The 18,503-nt window shown below is 42.0% G+C and overlaps 2 protein-coding genes across 2 annotated transcripts; both read right to left on the reverse strand.

Moving 5' to 3' along the window:
* On the reverse strand, positions 1-4,266 carry LOC120966398 (uncharacterized). The gene is made up of 2 exons (XM_040392400.2): positions 4,085-4,266; positions 1-1,345 (listed from the first exon to the last, which is right to left on the reverse strand). Exons 1-2 carry the CDS (start codon positions 4,226-4,228, stop codon positions 410-412), a joined length of 1,080 nt encoding a protein of 359 aa, XP_040248334.2. The 5' UTR covers positions 4,229-4,266; the 3' UTR covers positions 1-409.
* A 3,580-nt stretch (positions 4,267-7,846) lies between these two features.
* Positions 7,847-8,615, reverse strand: LOC109762122 (RNA polymerase sigma factor sigE, chloroplastic/mitochondrial-like). Its single transcript, XM_020320944.1, has 3 exons — positions 8,571-8,615; positions 8,204-8,503; positions 7,847-8,026 (listed from the first exon to the last, which is right to left on the reverse strand). Exons 1-3 carry the CDS (start codon positions 8,613-8,615, stop codon positions 7,847-7,849), a joined length of 525 nt encoding a protein of 174 aa, XP_020176533.1.
* Positions 8,616-18,503: the final 9,888 nt, after the last annotated feature.

The raw sequence follows: 18,503 nt of genomic DNA on the forward strand, positions 1-18,503 counted from the left end.
AATATCAAGCACAGGTGCACATAAAAAGGTACTTTCTCATGCGTATACCAACAAATAAACCAGTACCACGTATCCATTCCAAATGTGCCACTGCCTCAACAAAATGCAGTATTGCCGTGTATCGTTTTGATGTTACTTTGCAACAGAACATCCCACCAGTCATGGCTTCCAATCAAAAACATCCGAAAGCAAATCAGGTGAGCCTCCTACACTCTCAAAACAACCAGTTACGACCACTACCCACATTCTAGGTATACACACACCTCTTATCGGAACCTGTAGCCACCCTCAGCCCAAGGAACAAGAAGATACAAGAACTCTCAAAACTCTATGTATCCACCAAGGCCCACCATATCGACAAGAGCCCTCCCAGTCAAAATTCCTATCTATCTCCAGCCACAGTGAAAAACTAAGCACTCCCTGCGGTACCATCCCCATGCTTGGATCTCCTTGCTGCTTCAGATGCCCTCTTGGCATGGGCTTCAGCAGCACCCTGGAGTATATCAGCCACATGCTGTGGTACTTCCGTGGACCGGGCTTGGATCCCTTCGATACCATCCCCAGGCTTGGATTCCCTTGTTGCTTCAGATGCCCACCTGGCACGGACTGCATCAACCATGCTCTGTGCCTCGCCAACCATTTTGCGAGCAGTGATCAAGGTAAGTATGTCGGACGAGTGGTCTGGTGGTCCTTCAGTAGCCCTGGCAGTCATCCTCTGCTGCAACTGCCTCCTCAATGATGACAAGGCTGCCGCTCGAACACGTGAGGCGCGCTGCTCTGTCAGCAAGGAAAGATCGCAAGAAGCTCCGGGCAGTGCAGCAGCGACCCTGTGCATCTGGTGATCAAGCAGTGATTCTAGGGCCCCTTCTCGGATCCATGCCTCTCTGTGCTTTGTAACCAGAAACAGGACAGCATCGGCTTCAGTCTTGCATGCTTCCTCTGCCTGTAGCTTGCCAAGCGTCTGGGAGATCAAAGCCTGAGCTTCTGCTGTAATCCTCGCAGTCTCCAAAGACTCCTCCTTGTTCTCGGCTTCATCTTCTGCTGGCTTTCCGAAGAGCTCCTCGTAGTAAGTTCTCCAGAGTTGCGCCAGCCTCAATGCGGGGTCCCCAGGTGAAGGGAAACTCCCCGGGTCAACCTTGTGCAGAAAGAGGAATACGGCACGCCTGGCACGCTCGTAGCTTGTGTCGGGATCTGCGGGAGCACCATCAGGTCCTTGAACTCTCATCATCTCTTTGTAAAAGATGTGAAGTGCTGCTGCTGCAGTGAAAGTAGGCCCCGCAATCTTCATGGTCCGCTTGAAATTGTGGACTGACTTTTCCCCCTCAGTAAGGTGCCTATCCCATTCCTGAAAGTTACACAGCAAAAATATCAACACACACTTTTCTTTGTTCACAAGTTGGAATACATAGGGAGTCAGAGACATGTAAACATAAAACATCAACTCCTAGAAAACTAAGATCGTGCAAAATTAGTAGAGTCATGATGCATGCTTCGTATATTACTTAGTAGAGTATAGCAGTATAACAAAACTTCTAGCTTCGGTCATCAAAGGGGAAAAAGCTTAAGGGGCTTAGGCTGCACTGCATGTGACCGCTGCCAAGTAAACATTTGTTAATTTCATTGTTGCTGGGAAAGAACCAGATTGATGCTAGACTACAACATGTGATTACAATATGCAACACAAGCAATTGTTGTTTTCTTGTTGATTAGCCAAGGCATTTGTGATCTGTTAACTAACTATCTCTGCTGCAGGAAGGTGGATTCAAGATAATTTGTAAAAGTGACATGATAGACGACTGGTAGTTTGTAAAAGTGAACGTCACAGCTTGGGCTAGCACACAAAATGAAGAGCTTCTAATCCCTTCATTCCAGTACCAAAGAGAACTAACTATGAACAGCTGAACAATAATAACTCGACATAAAAAATGAGAGGTTAATCACTTCAATTTCCCAAAAGGAAAAGGAAAAAAAGTATTTGCCGCTCGACTTCCTAACAAGCAAGCAAAAATGAAAATTTTGAAATGAACAAGAACAGATAATCTAGTGATCTTCTACTAGCATAGTATAATGCCAGTTTTTTAGCGGGTTCAGTCCACTTCATTCATTCATTCATTCACCATACTTTTCTCTGCATTAACACTTCACAAATGCCTAACCAAGGACAAAATCACATCCGGCATTTCTGTAAACACTTTACCAGCAAGCTAGCCTATTCAACAGTATACATATACATGCGTGTCATGGAGATAGAGTAAATCTGCAGATACTCCCTCCGTTCCATAATTCTTGTTGTGGTTTTAGTTCAAATTTGAACTAAAACCACAATGAGAATATGGAACTGAGGGAGTAGTTAATTACTTCAGTTTAACAGTGTATGACATGACATGACAACCAATATATAGTTACATACACACGCATGACATGGAGATGGAGTACTACAGTTAGTACTTTAGTTTGACAGGGCAGTCACATTTAACAACCAATAAATTTACATGCATGCGATGGGGATGAAGTACTGCAGGTAGTTACATTATTTTAACAGGATAGTCATATTTAATAACCAATCCATTGCAATATTACATCAACACAAACAAAAACAATGCATTCATTGAACATACTCATATTATCTGCATCAACAGATCATAAATCATGCAGGATCAAGTGAGAAAATATACTGGAATGGACCAAATTAACGTGGATAAGAACCAACGGCCTTGCCACCAGGGCATTTCCTCCGTCTAGGGTTTGACCTCGATAATTACTTTGGGCGAAATGACTAGTTGCTGTTAAAATTCTGCCCCATGGTATTCTCGAATTCAGGACCCTACCCTACTGATGAAAACAACGCGACCTACACCTCCTTCTAGAATTCACGCAGACAAGACGTACTATTTCCATCTCGAAGCAATGCAGCGCCCCTACCCTACTGAAGAACAGGGGGCGTCGCGTCTGTTACCGCAAACGTATTTTGTCTGTCGTCAATCTCTACCTGACGCGTAGGGATAGATAGCTACCCGTTAACAGACATATACATGGCATTAGTTCAGCATACTGATATCTCTGCATTAACAGATCACAAATGCCTAGATTATGTGACAACATATGTTGGAATCAACCAATTTAACATGGATAAAGACACACAGATAACAAACTGTTAACTGACATCGAAGGTAAAAAAAACTTTGCGGGTTTAGCAAATCGTTTGCCAGAGTCAACATGTTAACAATTTACCGGCAAGCTAGCATGTTCAACATTATATATAATACATGAATGGCATTGAGATAAGAGTAAATATGCAGATCTTTACATTGGTTTAACAGGGTAGTCTTATTTAACAACCAAACATCTGTCATCTGTGCATGCACGGCATCTGCATATGCATTAGAAAGAAAATTTCATTTGGTGCAGTATCAGATCCCAAGATCTGCAAACAATTCCCACAAGAAAAAAAAGAGAACATTCATATCACGCAAACATGCAGATTATTTTACATCAACACAAACAAAAACAGTGCATTCATTGAACACACTCATTTATCTGCATCAACAGATCATAAATCATGCAGGATCAAGTGAGAAAATATACAGGAATCGACCAAATTAACGTGGATAAGAACCAATGGCCTTGCCACCAGGGCATTTCCTCCATCTAGGGTTTGACCTCGAGAATTCCTTTGGGCGAAATGACTAGTTGCTGTTAAAATTCTGCCCCATGGTATTCTGGAATTTACGACCCTACCCTACTGATGAAAACTACGCATTAACAGATCAAATGCACATATTACGTGACAAAATAGATTGAAATCAACCAAATTAACATGGACCAGAAGTCCAGAACCAACAGCCTCATCACGGGGAACTAGTTGGGGGCGAAATGACTAGTGCGTTCACTGCGAGCCGCTCATGAAAACAAACTACGCGACCTGCACCTCCTTCTCGAATCCACAACCCTATCCTACTGGTGAAAACTAGGCGACCTGCACCTAGGGTATTCCTTCTCGAATTCACGCACAAGAGACGTACGATTTCCATCTCGAAGCAATGCAGCGCCCTAGTGAAGAACAGGGGGCGTCGCGGGATCTAACCTTGTTGAACCACTCCATCCTCGTGCTGAAGGGGACCCGAGGCTTGGACGGATCGGGCTTCGCCCAGGCTCCCAAGCGGCGAACGGCCTCCCGAGCAAACGTACGGCATCGCGTGGCCATCCTGTCGCCGACCCCCGACCCCATCCTGTCGACGACGCCCGCCCCCCGCGCCGCTGGCCCGCGTCCCCGCCGCCGCCGCCGCCGCCGAAGAGCTCCTCCGCCGCCGATCGCCGACTCCGACGGCTCCGACGGCTCGAGGGTTTCGCCGCTGCGGAAGTGGATCGGGGGAAGGGGACAAATGGCTGGGGTTGGGGGGAAGGCCGGGAGGGCGTTTCGGTTTCTATGTTCCTCCGCAAGCCGGGTTTCACCTCTGCTTAAGCCCGGCCCATATCTGTCCGCCGAAGAAGGGCCCATTTCTCTGTTTCACCATGCGGCACACCAATCACGTACGGAGTATTACTAAAAACAATTGTCTCAGAAAAAAAACCCATCACGCACCACACTCGGCTGTGTGCATTTGTCCTCATCCAAAGGTAAAAAAAAAAACATGGTCCTGTCACAGTTCCGGCCAAATAAACCTCTCTAATGTGTTATATAAGTTGGCATCGAATGTATGTGCTAATCTTCTCAAGAGGGTATTGCTTGAGATTATTTTTGACGAGCAGCCAGCCTTTGTTGCCGACCGCTTGATCACGATAATATTATTGTTGCATACGAATGTTTACATTTTATGAAGAGGAACAAAGGTTAAAAAATAGGCACTGTGCTTTGAAGCTGGACACGATGAAGATATATGACAGGGTTGAATGAATTATCTGCGAGCCATCATATTAAAGCTGGAATTCACAGAATGGTGGGTCAACATAGTTATGAAGATGGTAACTTCAATATCTTTCTCGGTTCTTTTTATTGGTTATAAGCTTGATGAATTTAAACCCTCACGAGACATCCGTCACAGAGATCCTATTTCATCCTACATGTTTTTGCTGGCAACAGAGGGCCTTTCGTGCCTTTTAAAATCCAGAGTTCAGTCATCTAGTCTTGGTGGTATCCAAGTGGCCACATCGCAGTGGCGAAGCCACACTTGAGCTGGGTAGTCAATTGACTACACGACTTTTTTCAGAAACTACATACATCAAGTAGAATTCATGCCAAAAAAATCTTATAAATACATACATCTGACCACACAACATTCAATTGATTACACACGATTGGATTCCTGGCATCGCCACTGCCACATCGGCTCCGTCTGTGGACCATTTGTTATTTGTAGATGATAACCTATTTTTTTAAAGCATCTACAGAGGGGGTGAAAGAGGTTTCTCTTCTTTTGGAAACCTATGCAAGAGCATCGCTACAGAGAATAAATAAGGACAAATCCTCAATCTTATTTAGTAAAGGTTGCCCTAAAGTGGTAAGTACGGAGTTAAACAAATATTGAGTGTCCCATATGAATAATTGAATGAGAAATATCTGGGATGCCGTCGGATGTTTGGATCTCAAAGAATGGGGCCTTCAAATGTTTGAAAGACAGGCAATGGAGCAAGATTCAAGGGTCAATGGAGAAGTTATTATCAACAGTTGGTAAGGAGGTCTTATTAAAATTCATAGTGCAAGTTTATTCTTTGTCATGTTTTAAGCTCCCAAGGGGTCTATGTCAGCATTTACCTTTCATGATATAAACACATTCTAGCGGGGAAGCAAAAGAGGCCAACGTAAACCATATTGGGTAACATGGGACACTACTCATGCCAGAATACATGCGAGGTTGAGGATTTGAGATTTCAAGATTTTTTATCTAGCTTTATTGGCAAGGCATGCACGGAGAACTCGAATTTTTTGAGCGCCAGAATTCTGAAGTTGGTTTATTTCCCAGAGGCTGATTTCCTAGTGGTCGCACTTGGCAACCATCCATCACAAATATGGAAAGCAATAATCGAAGTCGAAGGACATGACACGTTGAAGCAAGGAGTGATCAAGCATATTGGCAATGGTGAAACCACTAATATATCATTGGCGGAGGATGGTGGCAGACGGTTCACCTCCAGTTTCGCCTCTATAGTAGTAGGAGAGGGGAAAACATAGCGATAGCTTTCTACCAGAACACATAGAATGGTTGTAAGAGCTCATTTGAATGTTCTTCATGTGAAATAGGTTCCTTGTGTTGAGCGTACTATGCAGCATGAGCCAAAAGAAAATCTTGTGTCCCAGCAGAGATGAAGATTTCCAGAGCAATTTAAAATTATATGAGCAGAATTAGGCCCCCTTATAACTTTGTACATATGAATAGTAGAGCAAGCAACATATTCCTAAGGGCAAACCCATTTACCTTGTTCACTAGAGATATCCAGAGCAATTTAAAAATCATATGAGCAGAACCAGGCTCCCTTAAAACCTTGAACATTTGAATAGCAGAGCAACCAATATATTTCTAAGGGTAAGCCCATTTATGTCTTCAATTGATGAGACTGGTCTCTGTCATTTTGAAGCATCTACAACTGATAAAATCTTGAACTGGGAGTGGCAAATTAAGTGATCTTCGTGATTGGGTGATGACATGAATTCTAGAGAGTAATGTTGCTTCTGCCGGATAAGGGGTAAAGTCTAGGGTGTTTATCTTTGAAGGAGTGATTTTTCCATGAATATTCCTAGAGGTAGAATGTGTTACCCTGTCCAATTGTGCAAGTGGCCATATATGAATAGGGTTAATCGGAGATTTTCACTAGAATGATCTCAGGGGGGCATCAACGTAATATGATTCCCAAATGTGGTTGACCCAAGGCAGCTCACATATCTATTAAAGAATGTGTAAAGGTGCTTGATCACAAGAGTTTTGCTATGAAGTGCAATGTCAGGAATTGCAAGACCACCTTGACCTTCAAAAGCAGTGCCTTAAGTATTTATTAATCTTCTAAGAAACTAAAAGTGGTAGCGACAGAGTGCACATGTAGAAAAAAGGTAAACTGCATAACATTGATTTCACAAGCTGTAATTTCACCCCAGATGATAAGAAGGTTGATCATCCAGTAAGTCTTTATGTGGTGAAATTAGGCAAGCGGGACAGGGACAAATTCTTAAGTCTTTGGCTTTACAATGTTGAGTGGGGAAGTCCTAGACAGGTAAAAGGGAAGGTGCCCAACATACCTCCAAAAGATTGAGCAAGGGTTTGCATTCCGTGATCAACGGCATCAAGTTTTTTGCGGATTAAAGACTCTTTTTTGCGAAAAGGACTAAAGTCATTTAATTAGCACCATAATAGACTTTAGAGTTCACTTTCAAACCAGTGTAGGATGCAAAATTTAGGAGTGGGTTCTTTATGTGCTGCCATTGTCTTTCCCATGCATGAAGGATCATGACAGTGTTGTATGCATAGTGGACGACAGGGAAATCAAGGCATGAAGTGATATTGAGAGGAGGCTGCATCAACTGGTTTTGCATAGATTCATTGAAAATGGTTTTATAAGCTGAGGAGGTGTATTCAAGTCGTATTCTAAACTTTAAACTCAGCACATCCTTCAAATAGCTAATGCATTATATATTCTTCTAATAAACCAGAGACCATTTTATTTTCTGCGTGCTATGAATTACATCAGCCCGAGGGCTAAATCAATATTATATATACAACTTCACTCGTATATACAGACTTATATACATGACCGAAATACGGAATCAATGATGAGTATATGCCATCTTGCAATGTATATGCAGCATAATCAAATTAGAGAACTGGTATGTATGTGCGTGACCGAGATACGGATGATTTCACATGTATCTTCGTAGGTAGTCGACCCGGGTGGGGTGCTTGAGCTTCATGAGCGCCTTGAGCTCGTACTTGCGCACCATCTCTCTCGAGATCCTTAGGTTGTCGGCGATCTTGCTCAGTGTGCGCCTCCCCCTGCCGTCCAGCCCGAACCTCTGCCTGATCACCACGCTCTCCTTGGGCTTCAGAGAATCCAGTTGCATCACCCATCACATGATCAACATTGTCAACCATGCGAGCTCGAGCACATCGATCAAGAAACCAAACACATTTTTTTAGAAAAGGAGGATGTACCCCCGGCCTCTGTATCTGGAAGAAACCGAACACATGAATATTTTGATGTTGTTGTTTGTGCTTACGAGGTCATCAATGGCGAGGCGGAGGAGGCGGTTGTGCTTGTGGGTGTCGACCCCGATGGCGTCGACGTCGGTGACCTCTTTGATGAGCTCCTCCTGCGTGACACGGTTCCACGAGTGGAGCGAGTAGGTCGGCCTCGTCATCCGCACCACATCGCGGTACCTCGCGGGCAACAGACCCACTTTCTTCATCGTCTCCTCGTCTGTCGGCGCCCTCCCGAGCTCGAACGACAGCTCCTCCCGAGCCCTGTTGATCTCCTGCCTCTCCACGATAAAATCAATATAGCATTTCAGCATTTCTACCTCTGACAAACACAAGTAGAATGTGCAAACACTGAAGGCTGAACCGACTGGGCAAGCTCGGCATTACCAATTCCATGGCAAACGGGAAGCGGGTGAAGCTGGAGAGCGTCATGGCGCGGATGACGGAGTGTCAGATCCAGAAGAGCGCGTAGGTGTTGTTGGATAGGTTTGCAAGATAATAAAGAGCACGTAAATAAAACTAGGGATTGTTTAGGTAAAAAAGCAATAAAGTTAGTATAGCGAGTGTGGAAAAGTGGTGGTAGGAGTTGCGAAATTGTCCCTAAGCAATTGACTACTTTACTAGACCGATAGCAAGTTTTATGTGGGAGAGGCCACTGCTGGCATGTCATCCCTGACTTGGAATTCTATGCACTTATGATTGGAACTATTAGCAAGCATCTGCAACTACTAACGTTCATTAAGATATAACCCAACCATAGCATTAAGATATATTGGCCCCCTTCAATCCCGTATGCATCAATTTCTATGCTAGGTTGAAGCTTCTGTCACTCTTGCCCTCCAATACATAGTCCTATCAACATACAACTAACCCTATGGTGTGATCCACGCGCGCGCTCATATGATGGGCACCAAAGGACAGCAACATAACCGCAAGCAAATTAAACCAATCATAGCAATTCACCAATTACCGATAGGACAACAAAAATCTACTCAGACATCATAGGATGGCAACACATCATTGGATAATAAGATGAAGCATAAAGAACCATGTTCAAGTAGATGGTACAGCGGGTTGCGGGAGAGTGGACCGCTGTAGATAGATGGGGGAAGGTGATGAAGATGTTGGTGAAGATGACGGAGGTGTTGGTGTAGATTGCGGTGACGTTGATGGCCCCGGCGGCGCTCCGGCGCCACCGGGAGAGAGGGGGAGGGAGCCCCCCTCCTTCTTCTTCTTCCTTGACCTTCCCCCTAGATGGGAGAAGGGTTTCCCCTCTGGTCCATGGCCTCCATGGCATGGGAGGGGCGAGAGCCCCTCCGAGATTGGATCTGTCTCTCTGTCTCTCTCTGTTTCTGCGCTCCCAGATTCTGGCCTTTCACCGTTTCTTATATTTCTGAAGATCCGTAACTCCGATTGGGTTGAAATTAGGACGCGATTTTTATCCGGATATTGGCTTTCTTGCGGCGAAAGAAGGGCACAAACCGCCTTACGGAGTGGCCATGAGGGCCCAGGGCGCGCCCCTCACCCTCGTGGGCCCCTCGGGCATCGTCTCGCGTTGATTCCACTTCCCGAAATTCACATATATTCCAAAAAAAATCTCCGTAAGTTTTTATCCCGTTTGGACTCCGTTTGATATGGATTTTCTGCGAAACAAAAAACATGCAACAAACAGGAACTTGCACTGGGCACTGGATCAATATGTTAGTCCCAAAAATAGTATAAAAAGTTGCCAAAAGTATGTAAAAGTTGTAGAATATTGGCATGGAACAATCAAAAATTATAGATACGACAGAGATGTATCATGCAGCGGGTAGCCGTCCGACACCTGAGCTTTCATAGGAAACATTTGAAATAGGGCTGCTTTTACCTCACCAGTGGTGTATGCGACATTTAGAGATGTGTTCATAGATGTTGTCACCTTAGGTGGCACTGCATCCAACACGTCATGCATGTTGGTCACACCTTCCAAAGTGTAGAGACTTTTGTAGAACATTATTGCCATGTCCTCAAGCTCAATTCTATTACTGATCATGTCACGTTTGGCATTCTGCATGGATTTTATGGGGTTTTCCTTCTCCTCGTAGTAGCTCTAAGGTGGAAGTAGCGAGAAGTGTTTTTAGCACCTATTTTTTATGGTTAAAATGAAGAAAAAGGTCCAGGCCCGGGATGGAGGGGTGTGACGGGCTGGCGGATCGGCTGTGCATGTCTACGTTTAGCTTGTACATGCCACATATGGAGGTGGGTATACCTTATGGTCAAATGATAATAGTTCTCTTATACGGTTTGTGAGGGAGGTGTACCGAAGAAAGGCTCTATAAATATAGCATGAAACAATAACAAATTATAGATACATTTGAGACGTATCAGAAATTTGATGCTAGGATCAAATTCCAAAGTTACAAGATAGCACCTACTTGGCTAATTTTTAAAGAGTACATAAAGCATAATATGCAGTGATGTACTTTGAACCAGACAATCATGTGAGGAATTGTCTAGTGATTGATAAGAGAAAGTAATTAGAGGATCAACCTTGAGCGTAGAGTTACCCCCTCCCCACGTATTGTGTACTAAATCTGAATACGATATACATATCTTTACCATATATTTATGTATTAACTGTAGATCTCAATGCATATCTCCATGGCCTGCCAAGATCCAAAAGTTATATCGTGCTATATATCTATTACGAAACGTATATCCACAAGATATGTTGACTATTTGTGAATTTATCATGTATATAGTATGTATATCCAGGAGGCATGTATTACTAGTATGTAGCTTTATCTGGTCTTAATTTCATTTTTATACATTTATTATTTTCTCTCCTAAAATAATCCCTAAAATAAGAGATTTTGCTTGGTTAATTCAGCCCATTATTATCATATCTTGTAGAATCATTTTTATAGCATATTTAGTGGTCCAAAAATGCAGTCAACATGTCTAGGTTCATTGTCCCATTAACTTTCATATATTTTTAGGAGGCATTTACTATTTGCTAAATATATTAACTTTCCTATTCTCTTTACTACCAATTAAATCCTCAATATTCGTATAGTCTGTTTTAATATAATTTATTAGGATAAGCACAAGCTTCATGTCATGGTATCTATATAAAGGGAGTATTTGCTTGGACCAAACACAAACATACAACTGAACGCAGTATTGCATAGTGCATTCTACCGCTCTTTGTGAATTTAGGCGATGGCAAATAATAGCATTCTCCAAGTCTTTGTTGTTTTTCTCATTGCGCAAGTCTTCTTGCTCATGATGATTGCAGCACCGATAGCACAGGCAGCTGGCAGGCTTATGGGATACAACCCAGTTTGCTGCCCTAGGGACATCTATTGTTGTGGGCTCGGTGGCGTGATGGCCAATGGAACCGCATCCTCCATGAAGCCTTGATATGTGGTTTTTTTCTCCTTCGATAAATAAGCTAGGAAATATAAAATAGGCTCTCGCATGTGGTTTGTTGTTCCACATATATATTTTGTGTTGCTAGCTAGTTTCAAGAAATGTTATTACATAAGCTATTTTCCTAATAAAGTGGGAGGAGGTTATTACCTATGTTGTTTGCAATGTGCCGCAAAATGATTAAAATTATGTCGAATTCAATGTTTTTAGAGGATCATATCATCCTATATTTTTGTGGTTAAATACATGTTATGGTCATAAATGGACTATTTGTTGTTGATTCCAAAGTATTGCTAAACATATCAGGTAACCCATCAAATAAAGTATCAGTTTGTTGCAGAAATGGATCAAATACCATATAATTAATTATTGTCATTACATTATAGCATAATTGATGCAAAACCATGGAGATAATGTTATTCACACAAGGGGGTTCTTTTGGCAGCGCGACGCTGATGTATGTGATGGTCCATGCCAAAGACTCCTCCACAGGAGTCCTTCAATTTTACTCCATGTTGTGACCCTTGCTAATGAAATTATTACTCAACCGAGCTTGTAAAATAAAAGAGAACTAATTGTCCAGAAAAGATAAATCAAGAGGTAAAACTAATTGCTTAACCTTTTTTTTAGGTTTCTCTTTTTTGGTAATTTTCAAAATGTAATTTTCACCTTTTTTCTTTTTTCCTACCCATTATTACTTTGTCTCATTTTTGGTGTTCCTCTCAATGCCTTAACAGCCCGCTCATGCTTGTCCGACCGATCCGATTTAGACAAGGCATAGTGGACACTTTTTGTGTGGGCATTATGATAAAATAAGTTTCATGTCATGCAAGACAAGTGTGGTTTGGATAGAATCAAAGGAAAATAGTTATGTAAGTTTATTTAAAGATGTGATCATACAAAAAAATCTACGATATTTTCAATTATATTTAAAAAATATCTATATAATATTACAATTACAAAAATAAATAGACAGGCTATCCAATTCCAGTTTTTGCTAACATGAGAGAATTAAAGTGGATTTGAAAGTATGGCTTCTAACTTCAAGGTCCAACTATTCTGGATCAAAATAAGAATGCATTTCAAAGAAAATCCATGAAAGATTGTTGTTAATCCAAGAGGCGAGGAAGTCTGCTTTACTTTGCTTTGATCTATATGTTACAATCTTGAGGGGGCCCAAGAGGTTTGCTTCCATCTATGCAAATGAATAGGGAAGTTTATAAGGATTTTGTCAATTTTTTGCATTTACCCATGTCAATATCCTTGGAGATCAAACCAATTGTAAGAAGCACCTCATAAAAAAGGAGATCCTCTTATTTTGTGAGGAACCAAAGAATGCTAGCATTGCGTAGCAAAAGGGCATTCCCAAAAGACGTGAAGCAGAGTTTCTTCAATTTGGTCAGAACAGATAGAATATTTGTAAGAGCTCATTTGAGTGTGTCTTCATGTGAAGTAGGTTCCTTGTGTTGAGCCTACTATGTAGGATGAGCCAAAAGAAAATCTTGTGTTGGAGCACAGATGAAGTTTTCCAGAGCAATTTAGAAATTATATGAGTAGAATCAGACCCCCTTATTACTTCGTACATCTGAATAGCAGAGCAATCAACATATTCCTAAGGGAAAACCCATTTATCTTGTTTCATTAGAGAGATCTAGAGCAATTTAAAAATGATATGAGCAGAATCAGGCCCCCTTAAAACTTTGTACTTTTGAATAGTAGAGCAATCAACATATTTCTAAGGGCAAACCCATTTATGTTTTTAATTAGTCAGATTGATTTATGTCATTTTGAAGCATCTGCGGCTACTAAAAAGCTTGAAATGTAGGGTAACGCAGCAGAAAACAAAACTTTTCCAACCTACGCACCAGCCCAGGACCACTATGGAGACTGCATACATGGTTTGATCTTTTTCGTTACCGACTCGTAGCGCAGCGGGAAGTAGAGTCGATGACGATCGGCGGTGCAGATCCCCGCAGCTAGGATTTACAACCTCCCAACCGCGAGGATGTATACCCTCATCTGCTACTCAGACAGCCCTCCGGGAGGCGGTCGAACAGCCCCACCCGGACGGTGTCGCGGACAGCCCTTCGGGAGGACCTTCGAAACTCGAACAGTCACTCGGACAGCCCTTCGGGAGGACCTTCGAAACTCGGACGGTCACACGGATAGCCCTTCGGGAGGCACTCACGAACTAAGACCGAAACTACGATCTCTCTACACAGTTGCACACATACGGTGTCATCTATCCGGCAGGGCTTCGCCGTCCAGAACTAGTTCCTGCCGGAACCCAGACAGCCTTTCGGCTCTGCGAAACTATTTCGCGGGGAGGGAGAGAGAAGCCAGATCATTGCATGGCACTTGTATGTGAGAAGGGATGAGGTTTGGGCTGCCCACTCCTCCTCTATTTATAGGAAAGCCAAGGGGTAGGGATGGCTCACAAAAACCCAAAATGCCCATGCAAATGTCACACATGAAGGGCATAATGGGGAGTGAAGTGGAGCTCCATGGAGCCCCACACATGTGGCCGGCCAACCCCCTTGGGGGACCCCCATGAGGAGCATGCTTGGCCCTCAAGCCCTTCTAGAAGCCTTTTGGAAATATCCCAAAAGGTGACTCACCATAAAATATCCCAAAAAGCACTTTCACTATTCACGACGACATTTTTCAGCGTCTGTTCGAACTGAAAATATTTATGTGGGCTTAGAACATTTCCAGTACCCACCAAAATTATTTTCAACGCGTTCCGAAACAATTCCGGTTTAGTGATTTTTCATCTGCGAAAAGCATCTGAAGTGGTTCCGGCAGCTCCAGAGCATATCCGGTTATTATCCCGGAAAATTCCAGAAAGCTTCTGGCACCCTCCAAGAATTATCAGGCATGTGCCGAAACCAATTTGACTTTATGGTATCCCCTGAAACAACTTTTCAGTTTCATCGAAACTCATCTGATGACCTCTTTCTGCGGAACTTTTCCGCTGTCCGAAACTTTTCGGTGTCCGAAACTTTTTCGGTGATTTTCTCTCAGACTCCCTGTCTAGTATTCCACAGATAGATGACCCTTAAGCGTGTGACCCTATAGGTTCGGTGAAGTATAGACATGACCCGGAACCCCTTCCGATCAATGATCAACATCGGAGCCGTGTACACCCATATTGACCCCTATACCCACACGAATAAATATTCGAGTGAACCTCCAGTTGCAGTGAGCTATTCCTGTTGCTTCGCGATATGTCACAAACACCCGAGGTGAGATTTATTGCATCCTCGTGGACAAACAATTTGTCCACCATGCAAGTTACCTCGTTACCGGTATTGTTCTCTTTTCTCGTTATCGTGTTCCGGCATCCCCGTGATCAAATCACAAAGTGTCTGGCCAGACGATGATGGATACCGTAACACCGAGAGGGCCCAGAGATATCTCTCCATCGTCGGAGGAGCAAATCCCAATCTTGAGCTATCAAGTTACTTGACACACTTTTCCATGAACCCGTAAGCCGCCGTAATAGCCACCCATTTACGGATGACATTTAACAAACCCCAAAGTTCATGAAGCAAGCATGAAGAAACTCGATACTCTCATGGTCTAAGGAATCATCCAAACGTTAACCATCTATGTGTTATGTACCATTAACTTGTGACAAATGAATCTCTTAGCATAACATCAATCCGGGTCGATTCAACACAAATGTTATCTTAACATCGTGCCCTCAAAATTGCTGGCATAGACATGCCCATGATCAGGAAAACAGAACCATCATGCAACACTTGAGCTAGTCTTAGAGGCCAGACTAGGAATACTTCTTACTGTTTATTATTCCACACGTGCATATGAGTCTTCCTCCGAGCCTCGTGGATATTGCAGACTCGAGAATCATTGCAGTTATAGCATGGAACATAAACATAATTATGAACTCGGAGATCAATAATATCATTTATTATTGCCTCTAGGGCATATCTCCTACAGACTCCCACTTGCACTAGAGTCAATAATCTAGTTAATGCTAATGCACTTTACACCTATGGCATACTGGTGTAAAAAATGCTTCACATGTGGTATAACCTGATGTCCATCGGATCTGACAATTTCAGCTCCTTGTGTATCTCTGCATATCCTCGCATTTTCATGCTTTCACAAAATTCATATTTTGTGTGGACTTGGCGTTGTATGTATTTGAATCATAGGTCGAACCTGGATTCCTCAGACTAAGTTATGGAGCAACTACCTGCAGTAGTGTCCCATTGACAAAAGCCATCTTGGAACCATACTAAGTTCATGAATGAACTATATGATTCAACATCTTCTTTTGTCGCTTCTAAAGCGTCAACATACTTAGTCATTTGTTATAGAATTCGCCACAGTATCCTGTTGGGAACAATTTCCAACTACCGTGCCACCATATTGTGTATTACACAAAACCCTTAACTTAAATCGAAAATCGCACGGAGAAAAGATGAAGACTATATCGATGTAACATTTTACAACGAACTCTTCATGATCTCCGCTTGCAAGAAAACATATCATCAGTACTTACTCTAGTACTCAATGACATCTTTCACTGTTGTCCCACGATCAGTACTTTGATCACTTTAGTATCCATACTCGCAACACCTTGGGAGTATCGAACATATCTGGTTGTTTTACATACCATGGAATACATGATTAATCCAAACACAAAAGTGTGTGGAATCTGCATCATGTAGTTTGCTCATCAGTGTTTTGCGACACCGAGTCTTCCAAAAAACTCTTCCATGTGACTCTGGCAAGAATCACTCCTTGGCGGTTTTAAATGCTAAAAGGTTTTAGCACCTTGTCAATATGTATTCATTGCTTAGCCCTATTAGGTAAATCTATCTCCATAGATCATTATGCCTAATATTGAGGCTATTTATCCTATGCACTTCATCAAAAAACTATTTTCAAATGAAGTCCTAATTCGTGTCAAGAAATTTATTTCCAATTAACAATGTGTCAAGCACACAAGGTTTTCAGAAATATTATTATGCTCCCACTTACTTTATTGAATTACAAGCATCTTCGTTACTCATTGATGAAGTCAGAACCCTTTGACCATTTCATCACAGCACGAAGATTCAAACTCCATTTTGCTCTCTTCTGTCCATCGCTGGAACTCTGAAGTTTGCACCCTTACTAGCATCCTCTGGATAGACAAAATGCCTTGGAATGTAACACATGCAAGTCCTTGGTTTCATTTCCATCAGATGGAAATCCTATTGTCATCCATGTTTCATATCTCATGATTGAAATATGTATTAATTGCTAGCTCAACCTGAACCGACTTTAAGCATCGCTACGATGAAAACAACCTCATCGTAGTCAACTTTTGAACTTGTTATTTCAACAAGTCGAGCTTTATGGATAAAACATTTTTATCCGTATCAGTTTTAAGTTCCATAAATATTCGTTAGACTCTAAGTCTTCCGAAAGGTGTATCAAGGTTTTAATCTTGAATCATTTATATGGAAACTAACTCGGGTTGTATTGGCATTTAGCCAATTCCGGAGTCAGGGCCCATCAACGCTTCCTTGTGTATCGTAGGTATAATGTTGTCTAACAACAATATCTCGTTTGCGCACCTGAGAGGTTTGCACGAGCCTTGCCTACGTGGTTCAGCTGCAAGTTCGACTGAAGTTCATACATTTTATTGTAGAGACTTCCGTATCAGTCGCAGTAGGGAACTCTGGAATTACTTCCAAGGTCTCTTTCCTTTCATCTGATGACGAAGATACTATTTATCTCGTCGAGTTGCACTATTCTCCCACTCACCTTTTTGAAAGAACCATTCTCTTTAAAAGCACACCGTTTCGCGGCAAAACTATTTGCCTCGGTATAGTGAGGGAGGAATACCCAACATTTTGGTATAACCTACAAAGTAGCACTTGTCTGATTTGGAATAGGTTTGTAACCTTTTACACAAGCCCCATATTCCAAATGTTAAGAAAAGATATAACATGGTTGGGCGTACCATACCATGCTGTCATTTCAACAGACCTGATGGAGCTCTTTTCAGTGTAAAAGCCGCAGTCTCTAAAGCATTACTCTTTAAAAGTGATAATGGCAAATTTATTTATGTCATCTTTGATCTTACCATGTCATAAATGGTTTGATTACATGTTCATAGACAATCCACTCATAGTGGTGTTCCGGGAGTTGTAAGTTATGAAACTCTTTTCACAACTCATCAGACATTCGCTAAACTTGTAACTCAAATATTCCTTTCTGCAATCAAATTGTAGAAACATAATTTCCTTGTTACAATAACTTCTACTTCATTTTTGAAAACCTTTTGAATGATTTCAAAAGATCCAGACTTACGTCTCATCAAGCAAATATACATATATCTACTTGAGTCATTTCTGAAGATATATAAATCCACTACTTGCAACAACATTTATTGAACTACACACATCAAAATGTATGATCACCAATAAGTTTGTTGCTCGTTCCTTATGGCCTGTGAACGGTATTTCAGTCACTTCACTTTTCGGAGGAAAGTTGCATGTGTTAGATGATTCAAAATCAATCCACTTCAAAATCCATCATAATGGAATTTTTCCATGCGGGTTTCTCCAATGTGACCAAATGCAGTGCCACACATGTGTGGTATTCTCATAGTCTTGCGACATTTAGCGTCAGTGTTATGGATGTATCATTTTACCATTAATATTCATAACATACATCCCATCTTGGATGGAAGCATGGCCCTTCATGTTATTCATAATACTTAACAACAATTGTTGTTTATTTGAACAACTCTTTTGCAACAAACATTGTGCAATGGGCTAGAGTGTATGAAACTCTAAAATGAATTATGAAAGTAAACCCAGAGGTATTGTATTATTATCAATATTCATAACATACATCTCATTCATAATGAAAGTATGGCCCTTG

The sequence above is a fragment of the Aegilops tauschii genome, chromosome 1, assembly GCF_002575655.3.
Source record: "Aegilops tauschii subsp. strangulata cultivar AL8/78 chromosome 1, Aet v6.0, whole genome shotgun sequence".
Taxonomy (NCBI): Eukaryota; Viridiplantae; Streptophyta; class Magnoliopsida; order Poales; family Poaceae; genus Aegilops; species Aegilops tauschii.

Bases quoted from the DNA above. Each gene is read 5' to 3' on its own strand.
- LOC120966398 (XM_040392400.2), bottom strand. From the start codon at position 4,228: ATGGGGTCGGGGGTCGGCGACAGGATGGCCACGCGATGCCGTACGTTT. The intron at 1,346-4,084 runs GTTAGATCCCGC...TGTAACTTTCAG, and splicing joins GGATGGAGTGGTTCAACAAG to GAATGGGATAGGCACCTTAC.
- LOC109762122 (XM_020320944.1), bottom strand. From the start codon at position 8,615: ATGACGCTCTCCAGCTTCACCCGCTTCCCGTTTGCCATGGAATTG. The intron at 8,504-8,570 runs GTAATGCCGAGC...TGTTTGTCAGAG, and splicing joins TCCCGTTTGCCATGGAATTG to GTAGAAATGCTGAAATGCTA. The intron at 8,027-8,203 runs GTAAGCACAAAC...GATTCTCTGAAG, and splicing joins GCCTCGCCATTGATGACCTC to CCCAAGGAGAGCGTGGTGAT.